Raw genomic sequence first — 27,481 nt, 5'->3', positions numbered from 1 at the left:
GTTGGGGAGAGGTTGTGGCGGGGGAAAATTGAAATTTTTTCCATACACACGGCGGCCCATATCCGAGTTCTTGAAAGTCTGGGAATCGTTGCCACGGCCAAAAGCTCCAATGTCCACGGCAATGAAGCGACAGTCCACATCAGCTATTGCCATGAGCACAACAGAAAAATATTTTTTGTAATTGAAGAACTCCGATCCTGTTCTGGCAGGTTTGATAATGCGGATGTGCTTTCCATCCACCGCTCCTAAACAGTTGGGGAAATCACACACACTCCAGAATTTTTCTGCAATTTCAAGCCACATGTCCAAGGTGGGTAGGGGTATAAACTCATCCCGGAGTACATTCCAGAAAGCCCGGCAGGTGTCCACAACTATTCCGGACAGGGTGGATATTCCAAGCCGGTATTGGAAGTGGAGGGATGATAAACTCTCTCCGGTTGCCAGAAATCTGTAAGAAAAACAAACCCAACAAAAATTACAATCTATTCTATTAATGGTGTGGTTACGCTAAAGACAGAAAGGAAAATACCCAAAAAATACATGTCAGAAAATACAAAATTTGGACTGTCATTGGTTTAGATGTGGAACGTACCTTAATGTAACCAGCTGACGTTCCTCCGGTGGAATCGCTCTACGGAGCTGGGTGTCCTGTCTCCGTATGGCTCCTTGGACACGAGCAAGCAAATCCCGGAACGAGTCTTGCGACATCCTTGTGTATTCCTGGAATTTCTCCGGGTTGGCATTAAGCTCGGCATACATGTGATAGGCTCCACGGCTCTCACGTAGTTCGATAATGGGGTGTCTCCAAAAACGCCTACGTTGTCTCCTTCTCCATCTTTCGCAATTTCTGTCTTGCTCCCAAGCAAAAGCACAGGCAAGAAACAGCTTGAACCTGAAATCCAGGTTGAAATAAAAGCTCTCCATGCGAAGATCCATCATGACACAGGATACAGGAGCAAAATCTGAAGATTCCAGCTGTTCAGGGGTCTATATAAAGAAATCCCATAATACACACCCTCTGTAGTCCCATTGGCGGTGTCTGGTTGTCTAGATTTTTCTCTTGGGAAATTTCACAACATGCGCATTTAAAACGCAAACGCAGGGAAAAACGCATATAAACGCGTACAAACGCGGCGGTTTTTTAACCGCATGCGCTAACGCATGCGTCTAAAAAACACCGCGTTTGTACGCGTTTACATGCGTTTTTTCCACTTGCGGATGCGTTTTAAACGCTGCGGATTTAAACGCTAATGTGAAAGTAGCCTTACACGGATGACAATCGCAGAAATGTTCCCAAACAGTGATCCGTATGTCATCCGTGTGCAATGCGAGGATGCGATTTTCTCGCATGTAAGCATCCGTGTGACATCCGTATGGTGAGATTTTCTCGTCGGCTTGCAAAATGGACATATAATGGATCCATGGGCTCAAATATTCGTGAAAACGTATATACAGTCATATATAGATATAGGTCAGTGACACACATACTTCTCTGTGTTCATCATCTCATTAAATACATTTACATTTGACCAGCTTGATTTTCCTGAAATTGCCTGCGCCCCCGACAACCAATGTGTGAAAATTTTGCATCCAGCCAACTAGCTGAGACGAATTATTCGCTGCCTGGCATAAAGTTCGATGGCACACACACACACACACACACACACACACTAAAGGGTTTTTCCAATGGATAGATAACAGGTTGATCATTTGGGGCCCCATCAATTAATAGTAGAGGGGTCTTCAAGCCCCCATTACACCACACACACACACACACACACACACACACACACACACACACACACACCAGGACTGCAGAGACGGCAATACAAAGTTCTGTCTCCTGCTGCAAGTCCTTCATAAATGGCTCAGGTAGAATAGAAATTACATAGGAAAATGTAAAACACGGTAGTACACTGGTACGTAGCACATTAAAAATGGCATTCATATAGTAACGTAAACTATTCTAAAGTCCTATACTAGTAAATATATTTAAAGGGAACCTGCCAAACTTCTACACCTCCAAACCAGTTATATGTACCGGTATGTGTAGTAGTGATGAGTGAGTGTACTTGTTGCTCGAGCTTTCCCGAGCGCACTCAGGTGACCGAGTAATTGTTAGTGTTCGGAGATTTAGTTTTCATCGAAGCAGAAGAATGATTTACAGCTACTAGCCAGGCTGAGTACATGTGGGGGTTGCCTGGTTGCTAGGGAATCCCCACATGTAATCAAGCTAGCTAGTAGCTGTAAATCATTCAACTGCCGCAATGAAAACTAAGGGTTTGTGCACACGTATTTTGGAGCTCTGCGGATTTTTCCACAGCGAATTTTAGAAATCCGCAGGTAAAAGGCACTGCGTTTTACCTGCGGATTTACCGCGGTTTTTGTGCGGATTCCATCTGTGGTTTTACACCTGTGGATTCCTATTGTGGAGCAGGTGTAAACCGCAGCGGAATCCACACAAAGAATTGACATGCTGCGAAATGTAACCCGCAGCGTTTCCGCGCATTTTTTTTTCCCACAGCATGGGCAATGCGGATTGCGGTTTCCATAGGTTTACATTGTACTGTAAACGCATGGAAAGTTGCTGCGGACCCACAGCTGCAGATCCGCTGCAGATCCGCAGCAAAATCCGCAACGTGTGCACATAGCCTAAATCTCCAAGCAGTTCCTCCATTATGCCCCGCCCACTGCCGCACCTCTTCCATTCATCTCCGCCTACATGTATCCTGCCTACCTATCTTTAACATTGGGTACGCAGGCCATGCGAATGTATGTGGACGCTTCCACATGCGTCGTTTTGACGCTGCACCAAACTGCGTCGAAAACAACATGTTGCATTTTGTTGCGGTCGGCACATCATCAAAACGACGCATGTGGAGGCATCCGCATACATTCGCATGGCCGGCGTACCCAATGTTAAAGTCAGGTACAGAGGATTAATGCTGACGTAGGCAGAACTGAATGAAGAGGTGCGGCAGTGGGCGGGGCTTAACAGAGGAACTACGCAGCCCTGCGCAGCTCTGCCCTACGCAAGTGTGAAACCAGCCTTAGTGCGTCACTATGCCCCAATGCGAGATGTAGAGGAGATTATTACACACAAAAAAAATAAAGGGAACACTTAAAACAACACAATGTAACTCCAAGTCAAATTTCTGTGAAATCAACCTGTCCAGTTATGAAGCAACTCTGATTGTGAATCAATTTCTCCTGCTGTTGTGCAAATGGAAAATACAACATGTGAAATTCATAGGAAGTTAGCAAGACAACCTCTATAAAGGAGTGGTTCTGCATGGGGTGACCACAGACCATTTCTGTGTTCTCATCCTTTTTGGCTGTTTTGGTCGCTTTTGCATTTTGTCATTGCTCTCACCCCTAGAGGTACTGTACAGTAGCATGAGGCAGTGTCTACAACAAACAGAAGTTGCTCAGGTAGTGCAGCTCTCCCAGGATGGCACATCAATGTGAGTTGTAGCAAGAAGGGTAGCTGTGTGTCACAACACAGTGTCCAGAGCACGGAGCAGATGCCAGGAGATGTAAAGGGGGCCGTAGGAGGGCAAAAATCCAGCAACAGGACCATCACCTCCTTTGTGCAAGGAGGACCAGGAGCAGTGCCAGAGACCTGCAAAATGACCTCCAGCAGGCCACTAACATCCATGTGTCTGCTCAAATTGTCAGAAACTGACTTCATAAGGGTAGTATGAGGGCCCACGTCCACAAGCGGGTGTTGTACTTACAGACCAACACCATGCAGGGCAATTGGCTCCATGTGCTCTTCACGGATGAGAGTAGGTTCATACTGAGCATGTAACAGGCCTGACAGAGTCTGGAGACACCGTGGAGAGCGATCTGCTGCCTGCCACATCCTTCAGCATGACCGGTTTGGCAGTGGATCAGTAATGGTGTAGGGAGGCAATTCATGTTCTAGCCAGACCTACCCTGACTGCCATTAGGAACTGGGACGAAATCTTCAGACTCATTGTGAGACCATATGCAGGTAATGGGCCCTGGGTTCCTTCTGATGAATGCTTGGCCTCATATGGCTGAAGTGTGTCAGCAGTACCTGCATGATGGGATCATTGATGCTATGGACCGGCCTGCCCATTCCCCAGATCTGAATCCAGCACATGGACCACATATGTGACATCATGCTCGGGTGGTCTCCGAGTATTTGTGAGTGCTCGGAGATTTAGTTTTTGTTGACGCAGCTGCATGATTTGCGGCTGCTAGACAGCTTGAATACATGTGGGTATTCCCTAGCAAAAGGCAACCCCCACATGTACTCAGGCTGGCTAGCAGCCATAAATCATGCAGCTGTGTTGACAAAAACTACATCTCCGAGCACTCACAAATACTCGGAGATCACCCGAGCAACGAGTATACTCGCTCATCACTAGTCGCAATCCATCCACCAATGCCACGTTGCACCACAAACTGTCCAGGAGTTGACTGATGCTTTAACCCCTTCATGACCGTGGGATTTTTCGTTTTTCCGTGTTCGTTTTTCACTCCCCTCCTTCCCAGAGCCATAACTTTTTTATTATTCCGTCAATTTGGCCATGTGAGGTCTTATTTTTTGCGGGACGAGTTATACTTTTGAACGACATCATTGGTTTTACCATGTCGTGTACTAGAAAACAGGAAAAAAATTCCAAGTGCGGTGAAATTGCAAAAAAAAGTGCAATCCCACACTTGCTTTTTGCTTGGCTTTTTTGCTAGGTTCACTAAATGCTAAAACTGACCTGCCATTATGATTCTCCAGGTCATTACGAGTACATAGACACCTAACATGACTAGGTTATTTTTTACCTAAGTGGTGAAAAAAAATTCCAAACTTTGCTACAAAAAAAAAAAAAATTGCGCCATTTTCCGATACTCGTAGCGTCTCCATTTTTCGTGATCTGGGGTCAGGTGAGGGCTTATTTTTTGCGTGCCGAGCTGGCGTTTTTAATGATTCCAATTCGGTGCAGATACGTTCTTTTGATTGCCCGTTATTGCATTTTAATGCAATGTCGCGGCGACCAAAAAAACGTAATTCTGGCGTTTCGAATTTTTTTCTCGTTACGCCGTTTAGCGATCAGGTTAATACTTTTTTTTAATTGATAGATCGGGCGATTCTGAACGTGGCGATACCAAATATGTGTAGATTTGATTTTTTTTGATTGGGGCGAAAGGGGGGTGATTTAAACTTTTATATTTTTTTTATTTTTTTCACTTTTTTTTTTAAACTTTTGCCATGCTTCAATAGCCTCCATGGGAGGCTAGAAGCAGGCACAGCACGATCGCCTCTGCTACATAGCAGCGATCTGCTGTTCGCTGCTATGTAGTAGAAAATCAGGTGTGCTGTGAGCGCCGACCACAGGGTGGCGCTCACAGCTACTGGCGATCAGTAACCATAGAGGTCTCAAGGACCTCTATGGTTACAATGGAGACGCATCGCCGACCTCCGATCATGTGACAGGGGTCGGCGATGCCGTCATTTCCGGCCGCCCGGCCGGATGCGGTAGTTAAATGCCGCTGTCTGTGTTTGACAGCGGCATTTAACTAGTTAATAGCGGCGGGTGAATCGCGATTTCACCCGCCGCTATTGCGGGCACATGTCAGCTGTTCAAAACAGCTGACATGTCCCGGCTTTGATGCGGGCTCACCGCGGAGCCCTGCATCAAAGCAGGGGAGCTGACATCGGACGTACTATCCTGTCCGATGTCAGTAAGGGGTTAATCCAGGTCTGGGAGGAGATCCCTCAGAACATCCGCTGCCTCATCAGGATCATGCTCAGGCATTGTAGAGAGGTCATACAGGCATGTGGAGGCCACAAACAAAACTGAGCATCATTTCCTTGTCTTGAGGCATTTCCTCTGAAGTTGGGTCAGCCTGTAATTTGATTTTCCACTTTGATTCTGAATATCGTTCCAAATCCAGACCTCAAAGGGATATTAAGTTTGATTTACATTGACCATTTTTATGTTTTATTGTTCTCAACGCATTACACTATGTAATGATTAAAGATTTGCAACTGGAATATTTCATTCAGTGATATCTAGGATGTGGGATTTTTGTGTTCCCTTTTTTTTGAGCAGTGTATACCCAGAACGGCTAAATGCGATTTGTCGCTGCTGGTGCATCACTTTGGGGTCATTAAGGGATCAACGTGCTTATCTTTTAAAAGGACTATATAAAGGCACGGGTTGAGGCTGGAGTCACTACACTTCTACCAGCTCTGACTTACACAATCAGAGTGACGAATGTTTATGGAGAGGCAGCACACCTCACCCCGTCTCCACATACAAACAAGCCCTTACCAAAGTCACGTAACTGAGGGGAACTTGGGGGCTCATCACCCCCATACTAACTTTGCAGAGGCCACTTGGCTAACCAGAAACGGTATCTGACCATCACTCAGAGCGCGATACAAACTCTGCTCAACATTCAAAACCAGATGGTTTTAGCGCAGCATTAGACTACCTCTCATATTTATAGATAATTCCCCATACACCACGCTCTCTCCATCGGTCTAACAACTTCCCGTCACTATCACATAAGGCCTCTCTCCTCTCTCTCCCTCTCTCATTACATCTAACAGTCTAAAATAACACACAAACTGAGCGGAGGAAAACTCTGACCAGAGTTTAAAGGGTTATTCCTACATTAAACTTATCACTTATCCACCAGGACCACCACTGATCCGGAGAACGCTGCTCTGAAATGCCACGACAGAATGGATAATTATTTATCTATGGGTCTGTGTGACACACAGAGAAAGAATGGAGCAGTAATGAGAATACGCAACTACCTCTCCAACCTGACGACGCATTTCAGAGCCCCGCTAAGGCTAGGTTCACATTAGCGTTTCTGTGCGCAGTGTATCATCTGCATACGCATGCCAAAACGCATGCAAACGCATGGTTACGCCTCAGCATTAGCTTACACAGGACATCAAAAATAAAAGCTGTGTGTGCATGCATTTAAATGCGTTTTGGCATGCGTTTGCGGTTTTCATGCGCATGGTGGAGTTGGTGACATTTCCTTGACATGTGCAGTCTAAAGTACGGATGCGTATCGAACGCATGTCCTTGCGTACCAATGCGTTTCTATAGACAGTAATGCGTTTTTTTGACGCACTCATCCACATGATTGAGCAATATTTGAAGCCTCAAAAAATGCATCATGTTGCGTACGCCGCACTCCGTGAAACGATGCATGTCCCTGAGTACACCATGTTAAAGATATGTACACAAGACGCGTGCGGATCATACGCTGCGCACAGAAACGCTAATGTGAACCCGGCCTAAGTGCACAATGCAGCACACAGTGCCAGGTCACAGGAAGGAGACACTTTATGCAACTTCTATCTAATCTAGTCAAGAAATTAGGATCTAAGCAAAGGACTGGCTATTAACTCAAATTCTGTAATTGGGTATATAAACATCTATTTTCTACACTGGACAATGTCTTTACTGCTGGGGTGTCCAACAAGCATCCTGTGACAGCTACACATGCAATAGGTGCAGCTATCCTTTTTCTCAGCCTATTTTCACCATGATCTTTATATCCCATTAAGGGCTGATTCTCATTACATGGCCTTTCCTATTCCGCATCCTTTATTCTGCCTGTAATCAGATTACTAGTCAGGTGACACTAGATACAGATCTACTTTGGGTAATTCCTTGCAGTAGATCTTTGCTATGACTTCATTAGATCTGGTTATGGGCTTTGTCTGATGTTTTGAATGGAATCGCTTTCATTTCATGTACACGTTATACAACTTCGCAATATGTGCGTATAATATGGGATTATTCACGTTAATGTTTATGACCATCTCTGATCATGCTTGGGCTTAGCACGCGTTATATTATTATTGGGACTAGTTGTGCAATTATAGTCACATCCTGAGCTGATTAGAGGCCTTGGTCTCATGTTATCATGGAACATACTGTCTACTTTATAGATGTAGAGCAATAGGGTCAGGGCTATTTGTATTGTTTTACATGTACGGTATGTTCTTTCTACTAATAAAGATTGAGGTGTGCACATCATTATGTAGTTGCTTTTCTCTTTTGATATTTACCAGATCTGATTGTCTACTAGATGTCAAGCATGGTGGAGGTGATGATCTGGGGATGCTTTGGTGCTGGTAAAGTGGGAGATTTGTACAAGGTAAAGGGTATGTGCACACAATGCGGATTTTGCTGCGGATCCGCAGCGTTTCTGCAGCTGCGGGTCCGCAGCAGTTTCCCATGAGTTTACAGTTCAATGTAAACCTATAGGAAACCAAAAACGCTGTGCACATGCTGCGGAAAAAAAACACGCGGAAACGCAGCTGTTTACATTCCGCAGCATGTCACTTCTTTCTGCGGATTCCACAGCGGTTTTACAGCTTCCCCCGTTGAAAAACTGCAGTGAAAACTGCAGAAAAACTGCTGTAAATCCGCGATAAATCTGCAGCAAGAACGCGTTTTTGCCCTGCAGATTTATCAAATCTGCTGCGGAAAAATCCGCAGTGGCCAAGAATAAGTGTGCACATACCCAAAAGGTATATTGAATAAGGAAGGCTATCACTCCATTTGACAATGCCATGCCATACCCTGTGGACAGCGCTTGATTGGAGCCAATTTCATCCTACAACAGGACAATGACCCAAAGCACACCTCCAAATTATGCAAGAACTATTTAGGGAAGAAGCCGGCAGCTGGTGTTCTATCTGTAATGGAGTGGCCAGCGCAGTCATCAGATCTCATCCCCATTGAGCTGCTGTGGGAGCATCTTGACCGTATGGTGCAATAAGTGCCCATCAAGCCAAACCAACTTGTGGGAGGAGTTTCTGGAAGCATGGGGGGACATTTCTCCAGATTACCTCAGCAAATTAACTGCTAGAATGCCAAAGGTCTGCAATGCTGGAATTGCTGCAAAGGGAACATTCTTTGACGAAAGTAAAGTGTGAAGGAGAAAATTATTATTTCAAATAAAATCTTTTTTTTTTTAACCTTGTCAATGTCTGGACTAGATCTTCAATTCATTTGGGAACTCATATGATTAACAAAAGTTTATATGCAAATTGCCTCTTCTGAGAAAAAGAGGACTTAAACTCTATAGCGCCACCTGTTGGAAGTAATAGAGTTTAAGTCCTCTTTTTCTCAGAAGAGGCAATTTGCATATTATATTTCCCAGAGGAGCATTGCACGGCAAATAAGCCTCCTTACCTTGACAAGCCATAGATGGTATGTCACTCTCCATAAGGAGAAACGATAACAAAAGTTTGAGTTTTCATGGAAAACACAACATTGTCTGGGTGACCCTAAACTTTGGAACCGTAGTGTACTTCCATCAAATTAGATACTGATGCATTAGTTTATTAAAGGGTTATCCGGGACATTATTTTTTTCCCCATGGGGCGAAGCACTTATCGGCAGGTGGCGGCTGACTACCTGCATGTGCTGCCCTATGATGCTGTCTCGCAGCTCAGATTGTCACAGATTGTCTTCCTGGGACGTCACAGCAACAGAGCAGCCCCTTCTCTTCTGCATGGTCATCACTGTTTGCGATTCGTGAGCTGTACGTGTTTTTCACAGACCCATGTCTCCGTGCATTTTTCATGGGCACATAGTCTGTGAAAAATCATAGATAAATATAAACCCGGCACTCAACTTAGCGATGCAAGGATGAACTTTAATGTAGTCCAAAATGTAGTACAAACAAAAATGTTTCGATCACTCTGACCTTCATCAGTTACCGCTTTTACATTAGGTGAGCATAGGACATCAGTTTGAGATCTGGCTTTGAATCTGGGAGGTATACGAGTTTCACTTTTTGTATTGAAAAACTGAAATATATTAACTTTTTGATGATATTCTAATTTTGTGAGAAGCACCTGTATATAGGTCAGTATATCTCTTCGATCTTGGAAAACTTATTTGAATGATCATTAGGGGTCTCATGATATTAACCCCAAAAATCAAAACTACTAAAGAAAAGTGGCTATAACCTCTAAAGTTTAAAATGTGTTACTGTGTTTGTATATACAAATACTAAAGTAACAAGGCAGCGGCACTTTGTTTCCAGTGCTTATGTAACACCTATATACTGTGCTCCACTGAGCAGTTTTCGGTATCACTCATCAGTGGGAGGAAACAGAAGACTCTTGAGGAAACCCTCACAAATACAAACTCCATGCAGATGAAACGATTACAGGTGGAGAGGGGGAGTATACACTGACAACTAAAACTTTCATCACAAAGAAAAATCCAACATGCCCTTTCTTCTGTCTGAACTTTGCTGGGCTTACACTCAGGCACACTAGATGACAGCTGTGGGCCCAGGGTGCTGGTAAAAGAAACGGGCCCAGGGTGGTAGAGATTTATTTAAAAAATAAATAAATAAAAACATAACCTACTATATTCCGTGTCCCCTGTCGGAATCCTGGCTTACTCTGGCAGGGGTGTTCAGGTGACCATATTTCACTAAAACGTCTGGCTTAGACTAAACGTGACCACTGTGGTCAGTCAGTGGCAGCAGTGGTCACCTGACAAGCCCTAGCAGAAGAAGGAGGCCAAGAGACCAAACGGGTGACAAGAGTAGGACACACGGAAAAGCAGCAGCAGTCTGGAAAGCGAGTGTGTTTTATTTATTTTACCACCACTCTGCGCCCTTTAGAACATCTATGAAATGTATCACTCCTTAAGTGTTACTTTATTGGTCAACTGCACCTAGTACAGAGAGGTAGCTGCACAGTATAAGGCAAGAACTGTGCAGAGGTCCGATTACAGCAGTCACATTATATCGTTGCAAATTGCATTACTTGTGCACCTGCTTCTCTAGTAACAAACTTAGTTTTGTTTAGTTTAGTTTGAATCAGCTTTTGTGAAAAACTTTGACTTTTGTGTCAGGACTTCTCCCAGCAGATCCATACTGGAGCCTCAAAAAGAAGCAAACTATAGAAATAAGTATGACGAAGAAAACAAAAAACAGTAATTAGACTTACTGGTAATTGTATTTCCAGGAATCCATCCTGACAGCACACTGGAGGACGTCCTTCTTATCCATGATGGGACAGGAAACACGAGAGGTTAAAAGGACCCTCCCCCTACCACCCTTCAGTGTTTTTCCAAAGTAACACATCTGGATGGATGCAAACACAAGTTTTATTACAACAAAATAATGAATCATACAAATGTTACATCACATAAGTATAAAGATCAGACAATAGGGAGGGAACTAACAGTGCTGTCAGGATGGATTCCTGGAAATACAATTACCAGTAAGTCTAATTACTGTTTTCCAGGTCACCACCTGACAGCACACTGGAGAAATACCAAAGGAGAATGGTATTTAGGGTGGGACCACTGCTTGAAGTACCTTTCTACCAAAGGCCAACTGAGGCGAAACTACATCTAGTTTATAGTGTTTAGAAAAGGTACTAAGATTAGACCATGATGCCGCTCTACAGATCTGGTCTGCCGTAGCCCCCCCTTTCTCCGCCCATGATGTGGCCATGGCCCTAGATGAGTGGGCTTTAAGATTAACCGGGGAATTTAGACCTTTAGCTTTGTAGGCTAAATCAATTGTAGACTTTATCCACCGTGCGATAGTCGCTTTAGACGCTTTTTTCCCTTTATTTGAACCCCTGAACTGAACGAACAAGTTATTGTCCTGTCTCCAGGGTCTAGATAGATCAAGGTATCTGAGTACTGACTCTCTTACATCAAGGTTATGAAAAAATCTTTCTTTTTGATTTTTAGGGAATTGGCAAAAAGATGGTAAAACAATCTCCTGATTCATATTAGTATCAGAAACGACTTTAGGGAGAAAGGCCGTATCAAGCCTTAGTACTATTTTATCATCAAAGATCTGTAAATACGGGTTCTGTACCGAAAGAGCCTGTAGTTCCCCCAATCTTTTTGCCGATGTGATCGCAACTAAAAACGCGGTTTTAAGAGAGAGTTTGTTAATGTCTATGTCTCCCGTTATATCCCAGGACTGATCACACAGAAAATTCAGGACCAGATTAAGATCCCACGGCGGGACTGATTTCCTAATGAATGGCCTTAGCCTCTGGACTGCTCTAGAGAATCGACTAATCCAGGGGTGGGTAGATAACGAAAAATCAAAGAATACACTTAGGGCCGCTATCTGGACTCTTAATGTACTTGGTCTAAGGCCTTTTTGAAAACCTGACTGCAAGAAGTCAAGAATTTTTGGGATATCTGGATGGTCAGTATCAACTGTCATCTTCCCACAGAATCCACAGAATGTTTTCCATATTTTTGTGTAGCTGGCAGATGTCACCGGCTTTCTACTGGCTTGAAGGGTAGAAATGACGTCATCTGAAAGACCTTTTGCCCTCCAGACCTTCCGTTCAGGATCCAAGCTGCCAACTGAAGCGCTCCTGGGTTCTGGTGTAGTACTGGACCTTGTAGAAGAAGATCCTTTCTCTCTGGTAACAGGAGGGGTTCTTCCACTGATAATCTTCTTAACATTGGAAACCAACTTCGTTTCGGCCAGTGAGGAGCTATGAGGATGACTTTGGCCCCGTCCTCGCAGATTTTCCTGAGTATTCTTGGAATCAAGGCCAGAGGTGGAAACGCATACAGAAGACCGTCGTTCCAGGGTTGTGACAGGGCATCGATCGCGGCTGGGCTCTCCCAGGGATTTAGGGAGTAAAAGGTTTTGACCTTTGCGTTTTGCTTTGTAGCAAATAGATCCACAGTCGGCTTCCCCCAACGATGACAAAGATCCCTGAATACTTCGGCGTTTAGTTCCCACTCTGTAGGGGATACACTTTTCCTGCTCAGGAAATCCGCCAACCGGTTCTTGGATCCCTCCAGATGTACAGCCGAGATTGACCGCACCGACTTCTCTGCCCACTTGAAGATCTGTTCCGCCAGATCTTGTAATGCCAGATGTCTTGGGCCCCCCTGATGTCGAAGGAAGGCTACGGTCGTCGTATTGTCCGAGAAGATTTTTACATGCTTGTTCTTCAGCAAATGTTGTGCCGCCGTTAAGACCTTCCAAACCGCATGCAACTCTCTGTGGTTTGATGATTTCTTGCTGTCCTTCCTTTCCCAACGACCTTGGAAATATCTTCCCAGGACATGACCTCCCCAACCTTCCTGGCTTGCGTCTGTCGTGACTGACACACTCGGGGTTTGAAGCCATGGTACTCCCAGCCGGAGATTTTTGGAGAGAGTCCACCACACCAGAGACCTCTTGATCTGAAAAGAGAGATTCAGTCTTTGATTTAAAGAATTTTGCCTTCTGTTCCAGCTCCTCAGCACTCCCTGCTGAAGCTGCCGGGAATGAAACTGGCTCCATCTCACGCAAGGGATGCAGGCCGTCATTAATCCCAGGATTATCATCCCGTCTCTGATCGTATTTCGGCCTCGGGAGAAATGATGGACCTTTTTTACTATTCCCTTTAGCCTGTCTTCCGGAAGGTAGGACATCCTTGTTTCTGAGTCGAGCATGACTCCTAGGAATTTTATTCTGGATTTCGGTATTAAATCTGACTTCTTCCAATTTATGATCCAACCGAGCCTCTCTAGAGTGGAGATGAGGAACTGACAGTTGATTCTGAGCTGGTTTACTGACTCTGCTGCTACCAAAAAGTCGTCCAGATAAGGGATTACCATCAAATCCTGATTTCTCAGATATGCGACTACTTCTACCATAAGTTTCGTAAAAACCCTGGGAGCCGACGCCAGGCCGAAGGGGAGACAACGAAATTGAAAGTGATAGATCTTCCCCTCCATGTTTACCGCGAACCTCAGGAATTTTTGATGGTTTAAGTAAATGGGAACATGGTAATATGCACTCTTTAGGTCTAGAGTGCACATCACCATACCCCTTCCCAACAGAGGAATGGTAGACCGAATTGACTCCATTTTGAATCTTTTGTATACCACCCAGTTGTTTAGGTGCTTCAGATTTATTATCGTTCTTGACTCTCCCGATGGTTTTGTTATCGAGAAGAGATTCGAGTAATGACCTCTGTACTCTTCTTGAGAGGGGACCGGAACAATTGCCGCCATTTTTAAGAGGTCCTGTATATCCGACCACATGGGGGATGACGATTTTAGATGTGTGCTGGACACTAGAAATCTTTCGGGTGGAAGGGAGGAAAATTCGATTTTGTACCCCTGGGACACCACCTGTAACACCCAAGGACTCGTTGTTATTTCCCTCCAACCTTCTAGGAATCCGGCTAGACGACCCCCTACTCTGATGGCGTCATTTTCTATGGTAGCTAGACCTCTGACCTGAGTAACTCGAGTCTTTGGTTTTGGGTCTACTGTCTCCCCCTTTCTGGTAGCTCCATCTACCTTGCTTCCCTTTACCCCTGTAATCCTGTTTCTGATTATAGCGGGGTCTCCGAAAGGGCTGGAATTTTTTAGGCTTTTCTTCGGGGAACCCCTTTTTTACATCTGAGGCTTTCTCTAAGATATCGTCGAGGACCGGTCCGAAGACCCTGCCCCCAGAGAAGGGTATGGAACATAATTTATTTTTGGAGTGCATATCACCCGACCAGCTTTTGAGCCAAATAGCTCTTCGGGCCGCATTAGAGAGAGATTGACCTCTAGCCGCAAATCTAACCGTTTCCGCGGATGCGTCTGCCAAAAAAGCGGTTGCCAATTTTAACAGAGGCAGATTTTTTAGGATAGTATCTCTAGGAGTTTTGGCTATTAATTGATCCTGAAGATCATTTAGCCACAGGTCCATGGAGCGAGCTACTGATGTTGCTGCGATATTAGCTCCGATAACCGCCGAAGAACTCTCCCAGGCCCGTTTCAAAAGTCCATCTGCCTTTCTGTCCATGGGCTCTTTTAAATTGGAAGAGTCCTCAAAGGGGATTGAGGTTCTTTTAGACACTTTAGCCAATGGAATGTCTATTTTAGGAATATCGACCCATTCCTTAACTTCCTCCGGGTCAAACGGCAGGCGGAGACGGAAATCTTTAGGGATAGTCAATCTCTTCTCCGCCTCTTCCCATTCCTCCAGAATCATGGCTCTGATATGGGAATTTACTGGAAACACCTTCGCAGTCTGTGAGCGCAGGCCACCAAACATTTCATCTTGAACCGAACAAGATGGTTGTGGATCCTCTATCTGCATAGTATGCCGCACAGCCTCCAACAGTTCTCCTGTGTCTGCTGCTGAGAATAAGTATTTTCTCCCTCTCTCTGGAGGGTCTCTGCTCTCCTCTTCCTCCTCTATATCCGATACAACAGATAACGAGTCTTCCGAGGAGTAATCAACCCTCTGCCTTTTGCTCGGTCTCTCAGAAGGTGAGGCTTGAGGTAGTACCAGACCTGATACAGAAGCCTGGACCTCCTCTCTTATCATGGCTCTCATATTTGACATAAGAGAAGCCTGCTCCTCTCCTATGATTTTGCAGGTGCATGCTTCACATAGGGGTTTCTGCCAGGTATCTTTCAGCCTGGCTGCACAAATAGGACATTTCCTGCTTTTGCCCAGCTTCTTTAACGATTTTTCTGGTAATGAGGCCGCCTATAGAAAAATAACAAACTCTAGCAAATGCTCCGGGTTTTTTTTTTTTTTTTAGTATCCATAATACCGGCCCTGCTCTACTTACTGGCGCTGTGGACTCCTGCCCTTCTCTAGCTGCGTCCTCCATGATGCACCGGAGAACGCTTACTGCACATACCTTATATTTCTGTTCATCTGTTCATCTGTACCGCGCTCCTGCGCTCACTACCGCTTCCTGTTTCGGAGACGCCGCCCGCCCCCCTCAGCCGCAAACCGGAAGTGACGCGCGGCCGGAAAGAGAGGATGGTGTAGCGAGAATTTCCTTCCCCCATGCCGGCCGCATGGAGACGCCGACATCTGCAGAGGCTACCGGCAGGATCGCATACACCAGGGGGCGTGACGGAAGGATCGAGAGCCCCCGGCAGGGGGAAGCGATCCTCATACCAGGAGCAGCGCTACACTGGTAGGCAGAGGGACCCTCGGGCGGGTGTCAGCCAGCGGGTGCCTCATGGAGGGAAGGGTGAGGCAAAGCCCCCCCGATCCACATCCCCCCGCACAGAACGGTAGCTTCCTCTCGCCGTTCCTATCCATAATGGGACAGGAAAAACACTGAAGGGTGGTAGGGGGAGGGTCCTTTTAACCTCTCGTGTTTCCTGTCCCATCATGGATAAGAAGGACGTCCTCCAGTGTGCTGTCAGGTGGTGACCTGGAAAAAGCAGCTTGATCTCACACACTCTGACATGCCCTGTCCTGGGCAAACAGTCGCACCTTTTTCCCTAGTAATCACAGTCTCCTTATCCTAATAAAAGTTTCCCTTTAACTCCTTATGCAGAATTTTCAGTAGGAAAATAATATAATACACATCTACCAAACAGAGCGGGAAACAGAACATAAAGATGACATGTCCGAAGCAGGGTTGAGGAGTTGGCAAACCAAACCTCCGACTTCTCAATTTCCCTGACTTTAACCCCACATCACTGGTCACTACTGAGCATGTGCATAAAGTGCAGCACAGATTCATCTCAACTAAAAGCACAGATCAGCAAGAGGCTGAGCCTGGAGGCGCTACCAGGAGACAGGCCAGTACACCAGGAGACGTGGAGCGGGCCGAAGGAGGGCAACAACCCAGCAGAAGGACTGCTACTTCAGCCTTTGTGCAAGGAGGAACAGGCGAAGCACTGCCAGAGCCCTACAAAACGACCTCCAGCAGACCACAAATGTGCATGTGTCTGCACAAACGGTTAGAAACCGACTCCATGAGGATGGTCTGAGTGCCTGACGTCCACAGATGGGGGTTGTGGTCACAGCCCAACATCGTGCAGGACACTTGGCATTTGCCACAGAACACCAGGATTGGCAAATCCGCCACTGGCGCCCTGTGCTCTTCACAAATGAAAGCAGGTTCACACTAAGCACATGTGACAGACGTGACAGAGTCTGGGGACGCCATGGAGAGCGATCTGCTGCCTGCAACATCCTTCAGCATGACCGGTTTGGCAGGTCAGTAATGGTGTGGGGTGGCATTTCTTTGGAGGGCTGCACAGCCCTCCATGTGCTCGCCAGAGGTAGCCTGATTGCCATTAGGTACCGAGATGAGATCCTGAGACCATATGCTGGTGCGGTTGGCCCTGGGTTCCTCCTAATGCAGGACAATGCCAGACCTCATGTGGCTGGAGTGTGTCAGCATTCCTGCAAGCTGAAGGCAATGAATCTGATTGAACACATCTAGGACATCATGTCTCGCACCATCCACCAACGTCACGTTGCACCACAGACTGTCCAGGAGTTGGCGGATGCTTTAGTCGAGGTCTGAGAGGAGATCCTTCAGGAGACCATATGCCGCCTCATCAGGAGCATGCCCAGGCATTGTAGGGAGGTCATACAGGCACGTGCAGGCCACACACAATACTGAGCATCATATTTCCTTGTCTTGAGGCATTTCCACTGAAGTTGGATCAGCCTGTAACTTCATTTTCCCCTTTGATTTTGAGCATCATTCCAACTCCAGACCTCCGTGGGATATTAGTTGTGATTTACTTTGATAATTTTTAGGTTTTATTGCTCTCAACACATTCCACTGTGTAATGAATAAAGATTTACAATTGGAATATTTCATTCAGTGATATCTAGGATGTGGGATTTTAGTGTTCCCTTTATTTTTTTGAGCAGTGTATATTATTGGAGTCGGATTAGGTCCACTTTATACCCGACTGCACCAAAATGGACACAGACTGACTCCACAGCCCTGGTCCAGGCTGCTGCTATTTTTGGCAAATGAAGACCCGCAAGGTGAAGTTGTCTGAATTCACTAAAAATAAATATATGATTTAATTTGTGGTGAGATGAAAAATGTTGCATTAAACCACCGATGGGAACTGGGTCTTACATGTAAGGCATCATGCTTTCCCGTGAAAGCTACTGATCTTTGCAGTAACTTGTCCATAGGGCTTGGACCCACACCAAAAAAATAATCCATTGCCTCCACTACAGCGGGACAGGTCTTGTGGAGTTAGACATATAACTATATTTTTAACTTATTTATATATTTTATCACAGGTCTATCAAACCAATGCCGTACATTACCCATAAATTTCCACGGACTAGGCTTTAAGGGAACCTGTCACCCCCCCCCCCCCAGGCATTTTTAACTAAAAGAGCCACCTTGTGCAGCAGTAATGCTGCATTCTGACAAGGTGGCTCTTTTAGTTCTGGGTGCTGTAACTGCCGAAATAATCAGATTTGTAATTTGTCCTAAATACCTTTTCTTCAGTCAAGGAGGCAGGCGTTTCCCCCCTGATGCAGACGCCACACAGCCGTCACTCAAATCTTCTTGGCGCCGGGCTCTGCCTCCTCAGCGCTCTTTTGAAATGAGCCGGAGCCGGCGCCTGCGCTTTTTCCTGCCTTGGGCAGGCGCAGGGAGCGCTGCCCGTCCGTCCTCATATGCAGTCTAGCTGACTGTGCCTGTGCGGCCGCCCTGCCTGTGAATCCCAGCCCCGCAGTGAGAATAAATCAGAAGACACTGCGGGGCTGGGATTCACATACAGGGCGGCCGCACAGACGCAGTCAGCTAGACTGCATATGAGCACAGAGGACGGGCAGCGCTCACTGCGTCTGCCCAAGGCAGGAGAAAAGAGCGCAGGCGCCGGCTCATTTCAAGATAGCGATGAGGAGGTGGCGCCCGGCGCCAAGAAGACTTGTGACGGCTGTGTGGCATCTGCAGCAGGGGGGAAAGGTCTGCCTCCTTGACTGAAGAAAGGTATTTAGGACAAATTATAAAACTGATTATTTCAGCAGTTACAGCAACCGGAACTAAAAGAGCCACCTTGTCAGAATGCAGCATTACTGCTGCACAAGGTGGCTCTTTTAGTTAAAAACGCCTGGGGGAGGGGGGGGTGACAGGTTCCCTTTAAGAAAGGTCCATACATGGGACTGAAACGTTGCACATGGGTTAACAAACCGCACGTGAAGTTTTAGCTATTGGTGTTCTGTCTTCATGATTTTTTGGATATAATATATATTTATTATAGACACACACATACATTCATACATACACAGAACTCTGTAGATCCGTGGAAATTTATATTTAATGTATGGCATTGGTTTGATAGACCTTTTGCAAGCACATTGGGGCACATTTACCAACAAGCACTACACTTGGCTGTAATTAAAATAGGAGTTCAGTCACTTTCTGTCGGCTCAATCCCAAATGATTTATCTGGTCCATCAATTTCACTGTTCGCTTCTATGACAGAAGCGTGAAATTGGTCACTACAGGTGTGAGAGCACCTAATACATAAAAAATTGGATTGGATAATAGGAAAAAAATTGAGACGCTTAGCACATAAGTTGGACAATTCATGCATGCCCAGCAGCCAACAACAAGGTGGTCTCAGAACTGCTGGGTCCTGAGTGTCTAGTGTGAATACCGCTCTTAGGCCATGTGCCCACGTTGCAGAATGTCTGCTGAATTTTCCTGAGCAAAACCGGACTCCCTGCACAGGAAATCTACTCGCGTTTTTCTCTGGGTTTTTTTTTTTGCTTTTTTTTTACGGAGCTTCCCAACGCAATAATATAGTGGCAAAACCGCGAAAAATCCACAAAATTAATGAACATGCTGCGTTTTTTCCGCGGAAAAAAACACAGCATGGGCACAAAAATTGAAGAATGCATTAAAATGATGGGATGCTTAATGTAAGCGGTTTTTTAAGCATTTTTGCAGCGGAAAACCGCCGCAAAAAAAAAAAAAAATACTGAACGTGGCCACATAGCCTAAGACTGAATTTCTGGGTAGATGTGAATACCTCTTTTTAAAACCTGTATTTATGGGTATGTAGGATCCTGTTGCAATTTAAAACCACCACGTGCTGAAGGGCGAAGTGCTCAGTCAGAGAGCTAATATACAAGTGACAAAAGACTGACGGGCACTTCCAAGCTACTGTGAACAGGTGCATATTAGGAGCAGCTACCTCCATAAACAATAAACAAAAAAAGTTGCACTCTGTAGGGCTAAAGCATGCATGAATTGGCCAAATGATGTGCTAAGCTTCTCAATTTTTTCCTATTCTCCAGAGTGAAACTTTTTTTTTTTTTTTTTTTTTTTTTTTATATGGAGATGGCTGCTCCTAGTATGCACCTGGTCACACAAGCTTGGAAACGCCACTCAGTATTTTGTTATTGGTCAAATACAGCCTTGACGTTCTATCCAAGCCAAAAGCTATAGGTCCTAATTACGGTAGTTAAACAGGGGGCCATTGTAGTAATCTAGAGGGAGAAGGGTCCCAAGATAAAGTTTCAAAAATCAAACATTTATGACAGAACCAGTGAATGGTTGAGAAATATCAATTGTGAGTGAACCCCTGTGACCAATGCATATCATCGGAGCACTGCTTTAGGCTAAATGCACACGTTAACCCTTGCTTTGCAAAGGGTGAAATCTGCAATGAACTACAGAATTTTTTTGCACAGAACAAAGAGTAAAATGTATCCATAAGACGAGGAATAGCTTGCTGATCGATGAGCATCTGACCGCTGGAACCCCCTGTGATTTAGGGTAAGTTCACACAGGACTTTTTTGCTGCATATATTTTTGCTGCTTTTTTATGCTAATTTTCAGCTGCTTATAGGTGCGTTTTTGGTGCGTATTTTGGTGCGTTTTTTTTTTCTCTTTTTCCAGGCTAATGTCCTTGGATTTTCAGCAGCAAAAACGCAGCAAATAATGATACCTGCATTTTTGCTGCGTTTTTTTCAACACCCATTCAAGTCAATGGGTGAAAAAACGCAGCAAATACGCTGAAAGAAGTGACATGCTCTATGTCAAAAAAACGCAGCAAAGCACAAAATACTGATCAAACAAAAAACCAATGTGTGTGCATGAGATTTCTGAAATCTCATAGGCTTTGCTGGTACTGTAAAAAGTAGCTGAAAATTAGCATAAAAAAACTGCAGCAAAAAAGTCCTGTGTGAACTTACCCTTAAAGATCAGCACTCTGCGAGCCCATACTGAATGCGGCAGAGGTGTGCACATTCTCTGCCTCTGCTCCATTCATTCTCTATTGCACAGCAATGCTCTGCTGTTTCCAGCAATCCCTTAAAGAATGGGGACGAACATGTGCGCAGCATTCATTCAGGATGGGCCTGTTCGCCCCCCCCCCCCTAAATCACAGGGGTACACTGAATAACCAGCAAGTTATCTCCCATTCTATGGGAAGGGAATAAGATGATTTTTTGGAAAGTAATAACCCGTTATAAGGGTTTTTTAGCTCTTGTTTGTTGGTGCATGGTGTTAAAAGAGAAAATAATAAAAATAACACTTACAAAGCGACCCCCATCTTGCTCCCTGCCGGTCGGTCAGAACAGGATCTACAAAGATCTAGTCATACGAACATGTGACCGCTGCGAATAATATATGGTCACCAAATGCAGCCAATCACTGACCGTGGGTCTGGCATGTAACACTGCAGTCAATCACTGACCGTGGGACTGGCATGTAACACTCCAACCAATCACTGACCGTGGGACTGGCATGTAACACTCCAACCAATCACTGACCGTGGGACTGGCATGTAACACTGCAGTCAATCACTGACCGTGGGTCTGGCATGTAACACTCCAACCAATCACTGACCGTGGGACTGGCATGTAACACTCCAACCAATCACTGACCGTGGGACTGGCATGTAACACTGCAGCCAATCACTGACCGTGGGTCTGGCATGTAACACTGCAGCCAATCACTGACCGTGGGTCTGGCATGTAACACTGCAGTCAATCACTGACCGTGGGACTGGCATGTAACACTCCAACCAATCACTGACCGTGGGACTGGCATGTAACACTCCAACCAATCACTGACCGTGGGACTGGCATGTAACACTGCAGCCAATCACTGACCGTGGGTCTGGCATGTAACACTGCAGTCAATCACTGACCGTGGGTCTGGCATGTAACACTGCAGTCAATCACTGACCGTGGGACTGGCATGTAACACTCCAACCAATCACTGACCGTGGGACTGGCATGTAACACTGCAGTCAATCACTGACCGTGGGTCTGGCATGTAACACTCCAACCAATCACTGACCGTGGGACTGGCATGTAACACTCCAACCAATCACTGACCGTGGGACTGGCATGTAACACTGCAGCCAATCACTGACCGTGGGTCTGGCATGTAACACTGCAGCCAATCACTGACCGTGGGTCTGGCATGTAACACTGCAGTCAATCACTGACCGTGGGTCTGGCATGTAACACTCCAACCAATCACTTACCGTGGGTCTGGCGTGTAACACTCCAACCAATCACTGACTGTGGGACTGGCATGTAACACAGCAGCCAATCACTGACCGTGGGACTGGCATGTAACACTGCAGCCAATCACTGACCATAGTAGTCACATCAGTGCCAGCTGGAATAGAAACCAAGGAGACCTACAGGGCACAGTGGCAGGAGTCGAAGAGGTAGTGGACTGATAGGGAAACACTTATTTTGACAATACTGCATTGGTTTTAGGTGTGGAAATCCCCTTTAAAAAAAATCTCATTCACTTAATTTCTGTAGAAAATGTGTAGTGAAACCGTCCGGTGTGTGCAGCCCGGTGACAACTGGTGACGTCCTGAGGATACAGGTCGGGGGTCTCAGGGTCAGGTGTGCACAGCCCGGTGACGTCCTGAGGATGCAGGTCGGGGGTCTCAGGGTCAGGTGTGCGCAGCCCGGTGACGTCCTGAGGATGCAGGTCGGGGGTCTCAGGGTCAGGTGTGCGCAGCCCGGTGACGTCCTGAGGATGCAGGTCGGGGGTCTCAGGGTCAGGTGTGCGCAGCCCGGTGACGTCCTGAGGATGCAGGTCGGGGGTCTCAGGGTCAGGTGTGCGCAGCCCGGTAACGTCCTGAGGATGCAGGTCGGGGGTCTCAGGGTCAGGTGTACGCAGCCCGGTGACGTCCTGAGGATGCAGGTCGGGGGGTCTCAGGGTCAGGTGTACGCAGCCCGGTGACGTCCTGAGGATGCAGGTCGGGGGTCTCAGGGTCAGGTGTGCGCAGCCCGGTGACGTCCTGAGGATGCAGGTCGGGGGTCTCAGGGTCAGGTGTGCGCAGCCCGGTGACGTCCTGAGGATGCAGGTCGGGGGTCTCAGGGTCAGGTGTGCGCAGCCCGGTGACGTCCTGAGGATGCAGGTCGGGGGTCTCAGGGTCAGGTGTACGCAGCCCGGTAACGTCCTGAGGATGCAGGTCGGGGGTCTCAGGGTCAGGTGTACGCAGCCCGGTGACGTCCTGAGGATGCAGGTCGGGGGGTCTCAGGGTCAGGTGTACGCAGCCCGGTGACGTCCTGAGGATGCAGGTCGGGGGTCTCAGGGTCAGGTGTGCGCAGCCCGGTGACGTCCTGAGGATGCAGGTCGGGGGTCTCAGGGTCAGGTGTGCGCAGCCCGATGACGTCCTGAGGATGCAGGTCGGGGGTCTCAGGGTCAGGTGTGCGCAGCCCGGTGACGTCCTGAGGATGCAGGTCGGGAGTCTCAGGGTCAGGTGTGCACAGCCCGGTGACGTCCTGAGGATGCAGGTCGGGGGTCTCAGGGTCAGGTGTGCGCAGCCCGGTGACGTCCTGAGGATGCAGGTCGGGGGTCTCAGGGTCAGGTGTGCACAGCCCGGTGACGTCCTGAGGATGCAGGTCGGGGGTCTCAGGGTCAGGTGTGCACAGCCCGGTGACGTCCTGAGGATGCAGGTCGGGGGTCTCAGGGTCAGGTGTGCACAGCTCGGTGACGTCCTGAGGATGCAGGTCGGGGGTCTCAGGGTCAGGTGTGCGCAGCCCAGTGACGTCCTGAGGATGCAGGGTCCGGTGTGCGCAGCCCGGTGACGTCCTGAGGATGCAGGTCGGGGGTCTCAGGGTCAGGTGTGCACAGCCCGGTGACGTCCTGAGGATGCAGGTCGGGGGTCTCAGGGTCAGGTGTGCACAGCCCGGTGACGTCCTGAGGATGCAGGTCGGGGGTCTCAGGGTCAGGTGTTCACAGCCCGGTGACGTCCTGAGGATGCAGGTCGGGGGTCTCAGGGTCAGGTGTACACAGCCCGGTGACGTCCTGAGGATGCAGGGTCCGGTGTACACAGCCCGGTGACATCCTGAGGATGCAGGTCGGGGGTCTCAGGGTCAGGTGTGCACAGCCCGGTGACGTCCTGAGGATGCAGGGTCCGGTGTGCGCAGCCCGGTGACGTCCTGAGGATGCAGGTCGGGGGTCTCAGGGTCAGGTGTACGCAGCCCGGTGACGTCCTGAGGATGCAGGTCGGGGGTCTCAGGGTCAGGTGTACGCAGCCCGGTGACGTCCTGAGGATGCAGGTCGGGGGTCTCAGGGTCAGGTGTACGCAGCCCGGTGACGTCCTGAGGATGCAGGTCGGGGGTCTCAGGGTCAGGTGTACGCAGCCCGGTGACGTCCTGAGGATGCAGGTCGGGGGTCTCAGGGTCAGGTGTACGCAGCCCGGTGACATCCTGAGGATGCAGGTCGGGGGTCTCAGGGTCAGGTGTGCACAGCCCGGTGACGTCCTGAGGATGCAGGGTCCGGTGTGCGCAGCCCGGTGACGTCCTGAGGATGCAGGTCGGGGGTCTCAGGGTCAGGTGTACGCAGCCCGGTGACGTCCTGAGGATGCAGGTCGGGGGTCTCAGGGTCAGGTGTACGCAGCCCGGTGACGTCCTGAGGATGCAGGTCGGGGGTCTCAGGGTCGCACGTGCGGGCTACCACACTGCACTGACATATGCAGCCTCTGTGCACATGACACCCATATGGGAAACTGCACTGGAATCAATGGGAACAGCGCAGCCTGAGCCACAAAACCGGCGCCGCACCGCGCAGAGCACGACCAGAGTGTGACAGTGACCACAACACAACACGAGCTCCCGGGAGGCAACTTACTATACATTCTCTAACTTGGCTGTGAAAGTTCTGCTCTCTGATGGTCACGTCGTCTTCTTCCATCCTTCATATTGCTGGAGCGCTGCGGAGCCGGAAAATCATCCCCCAGAACAACAACAAAGCCCTCGGCCTCCCCCCTCTGCTCAGGACGTGGTACAGCCCACTCCTGCTCTGCCCCCAAAACACTGGAGCACGCGCGACTCACAAGTTACACGGCCTGTGATTGGTGCAGAGCCCGAGCAGCTGCGGTCGCCTCCTGTATCGCCTTCTCTGATTGGTGGAGCCTCGTGTTTATATTCCCGCCTCTTGTCTTCCTGTCAGTGTCAGGTAGTGCGGCATTAGTCGAGGCAGGTGGTTGACAGTGGCAGGAGGCGAGCCGAGTGTTATTCCTTCTTTCTATATGTGTATCTCTACTAAATTAATATACTTTATTATCCAAAGGAGCAAAAATAAATACCACAACTAATTCCCCCTGCCCTAAGGAGAGGCAGCCATTTTGGCTTCGACAAAGTTGAATGTTTTTTTCCATCTCTTTGGTTTATTTTTTGCCGTTATCCAAAAAATATGTGATGACTAGAGACGAGCAACCTCCCTATACTTCATCTGATAAGATTCGCTCAGATCAGATTGTTAAGAAAAAATATCTCTCCAGGCCCTAAAATAACAGAGCCTAAGGCTGGGTTCCAACTTTGTTGAACCCGTCCGTTAAATGGACTACGTTACACAGCGGCATAACGCGGTGTAACGTCCGCTAGCGCCACCATTGACTCCAATGTCGGACGCATCGCTAGCGCACGCCCATAATGAGTCATTGAGTGACGGACCCTGGGACGCGGGCTGCAGCGTTTCCGGGTCCGTCACTGCCAGCGCAGATAGAGCTAGCATATGCTCTATCTGCGCTAGCGTGCTGCCATACCGGCACTTGCGATTACAGCAGCCCATTACCGTATGTGTTGAACAGGCTGCTGTAAATGCAGTGTGAACCCAGCCTAATGGGAAGGGGTTAAAAAATAGATAAAAATATCAGACCCGGCAATCCTAGGTCTTGTCCCTCACCCGTCCTTCCGTGGCACCCACATTACTTAGCACCCGCAAATAAATCCAGCATAATTGATGGCCAGCTGGCTGCTTTGTAAGGAACACACGAGAGGGGAGTCGGGGGATACAGTTATCCCCCCACTGTCACCAATCTGTGACTGAGCTTACACAGTCACAACTCTCTAGCGCCCCCCTTACCCTCGGGTCAGTCAGGGAACTGCATAAGTAGTCGCCTGAGAGGCTGCCCTGTCACTGGTTATCGGGGAACTCTGCAGTGAGAGCGGTATATACAGCTTTGGCAAAAACTAAGATCACTGCACAATGTTCAGTTTGTCTGATTTTTATCTTTATAGCTATATTTTTGAGTAAAATGTAAATTGTTCTTTTATTCTATAAACTTCTGACAACATGTCTCCGAATTTCCAAGAAATAAATTGAGGTTTTTTTTGTCTGACAAAGAAAAATGGTCAAAATGAAAAAAAAAAAAACAACAACAGTGCTTTCAGACCCCAAATAATGCAAATAAAACAAGTTCATGCGTCTTGGCATGCTTTCCACCAGTATTTCACACTGCTTGTGGCGCAAAAATTTAAGCTGTTTTTTGTTTGATGGCTTGTGACTATTCATCATCCTCTTGATTACATTCCAGAGGTTTTCAATGGGGTTCAGGTTTGGAGATTGGGTTGCCCATGACAGGGTTTTGATGTGGTCTCTTAAGTTTTGCCAGAGCTGTATATATAAACCTCCTATCCGTCACTGCCAGGATCCCCCAATAACACCAGAACTTCATGCTGCCACCAGTTCCTCGTTAGATATAAGTCCGATCCATTAACAAGCTTATATCAGTCAGAAACCAACCCCAGGTAGCGTATAATTACTAGCCAGTCTCACGGATGTGGGAAATCGGGTTTTGAGATAAAAGAGCAGCCCAAAATTAATTGATATTTTAATTGCTGAAAGACGCACTAGATACTACAAATATATACAGCGTAATATACAGAGATTGCAGCAAGAAGTACAGATAAAAGTAGGGTACAGGTTGGGGACAGCAACGAGCTGCATGTTTCACGCTTCCATTGCATATAACCTGCCATTTGTCATTTTGCTGGCTTTATGAAAAATCAAATCTCGAAAATTTCGATTCAGGACAGGGATTGTGGACATAACGAAGCCACAAAAATGGCTACATTATGGATGACAGCCCTGAACAGGGTTGTTTGGGCTAAATAAAATATTGCCTGGCAGCTTGGATTTGCTAAAAATGGCAAACTCATTGATACCTGCTGTGCCCCGCTTAGCCTGGATCCAGCAAAGGGCAATTTTGTGGTGTGCGCTGGCACCAGAAGTGATGATTCCAGTGTGCTCACCAGCCACTAATGCCAAGAAATTCACAGCTACGTACACTTTCACTGTGGCTGGCACCTAGGCAGAGAAAGAGGCAGAGCACAAATCCGCAGTGCACTCCTGGCTTCAAACGCCAGAATGGAGCAATGAATTACATTTAGCAGAAGAGTTAGTAATGAGCAGAGAAACACATTTCTACCTCTTCTCCTGCAATACCCCTGCCTGAACAGCGCA

At 47.3% G+C, this 27,481-nt stretch overlaps 1 protein-coding gene across 1 annotated transcript in view; it reads right to left on the bottom strand.

Moving 5' to 3' along the window:
• Positions 1–25,066, bottom strand: part of LMBR1 (limb development membrane protein 1) — a 159,967-nt gene extending 134,901 nt beyond the window's left edge. Inside the window, exon 1 of the mRNA XM_077268604.1 lies at positions 24,866–25,066. Within this exon, the coding sequence (XP_077124719.1) occupies positions 24,866–24,928 (63 nt within the window). The 5' untranslated portion in view covers positions 24,929–25,066. The remainder of the gene's footprint in view (positions 1–24,865) is intronic.
• Between the last annotated feature and the right edge of the window lie 2,415 nt (positions 25,067–27,481).

The sequence above is a fragment of the Ranitomeya variabilis genome, chromosome 6, assembly GCF_051348905.1.
Source record: "Ranitomeya variabilis isolate aRanVar5 chromosome 6, aRanVar5.hap1, whole genome shotgun sequence".
Lineage (NCBI taxonomy): Eukaryota > Metazoa > Chordata > Amphibia > Anura > Dendrobatidae > Ranitomeya > Ranitomeya variabilis.
This window is presented reverse-complemented; position numbering and strand designations above follow the sequence as displayed.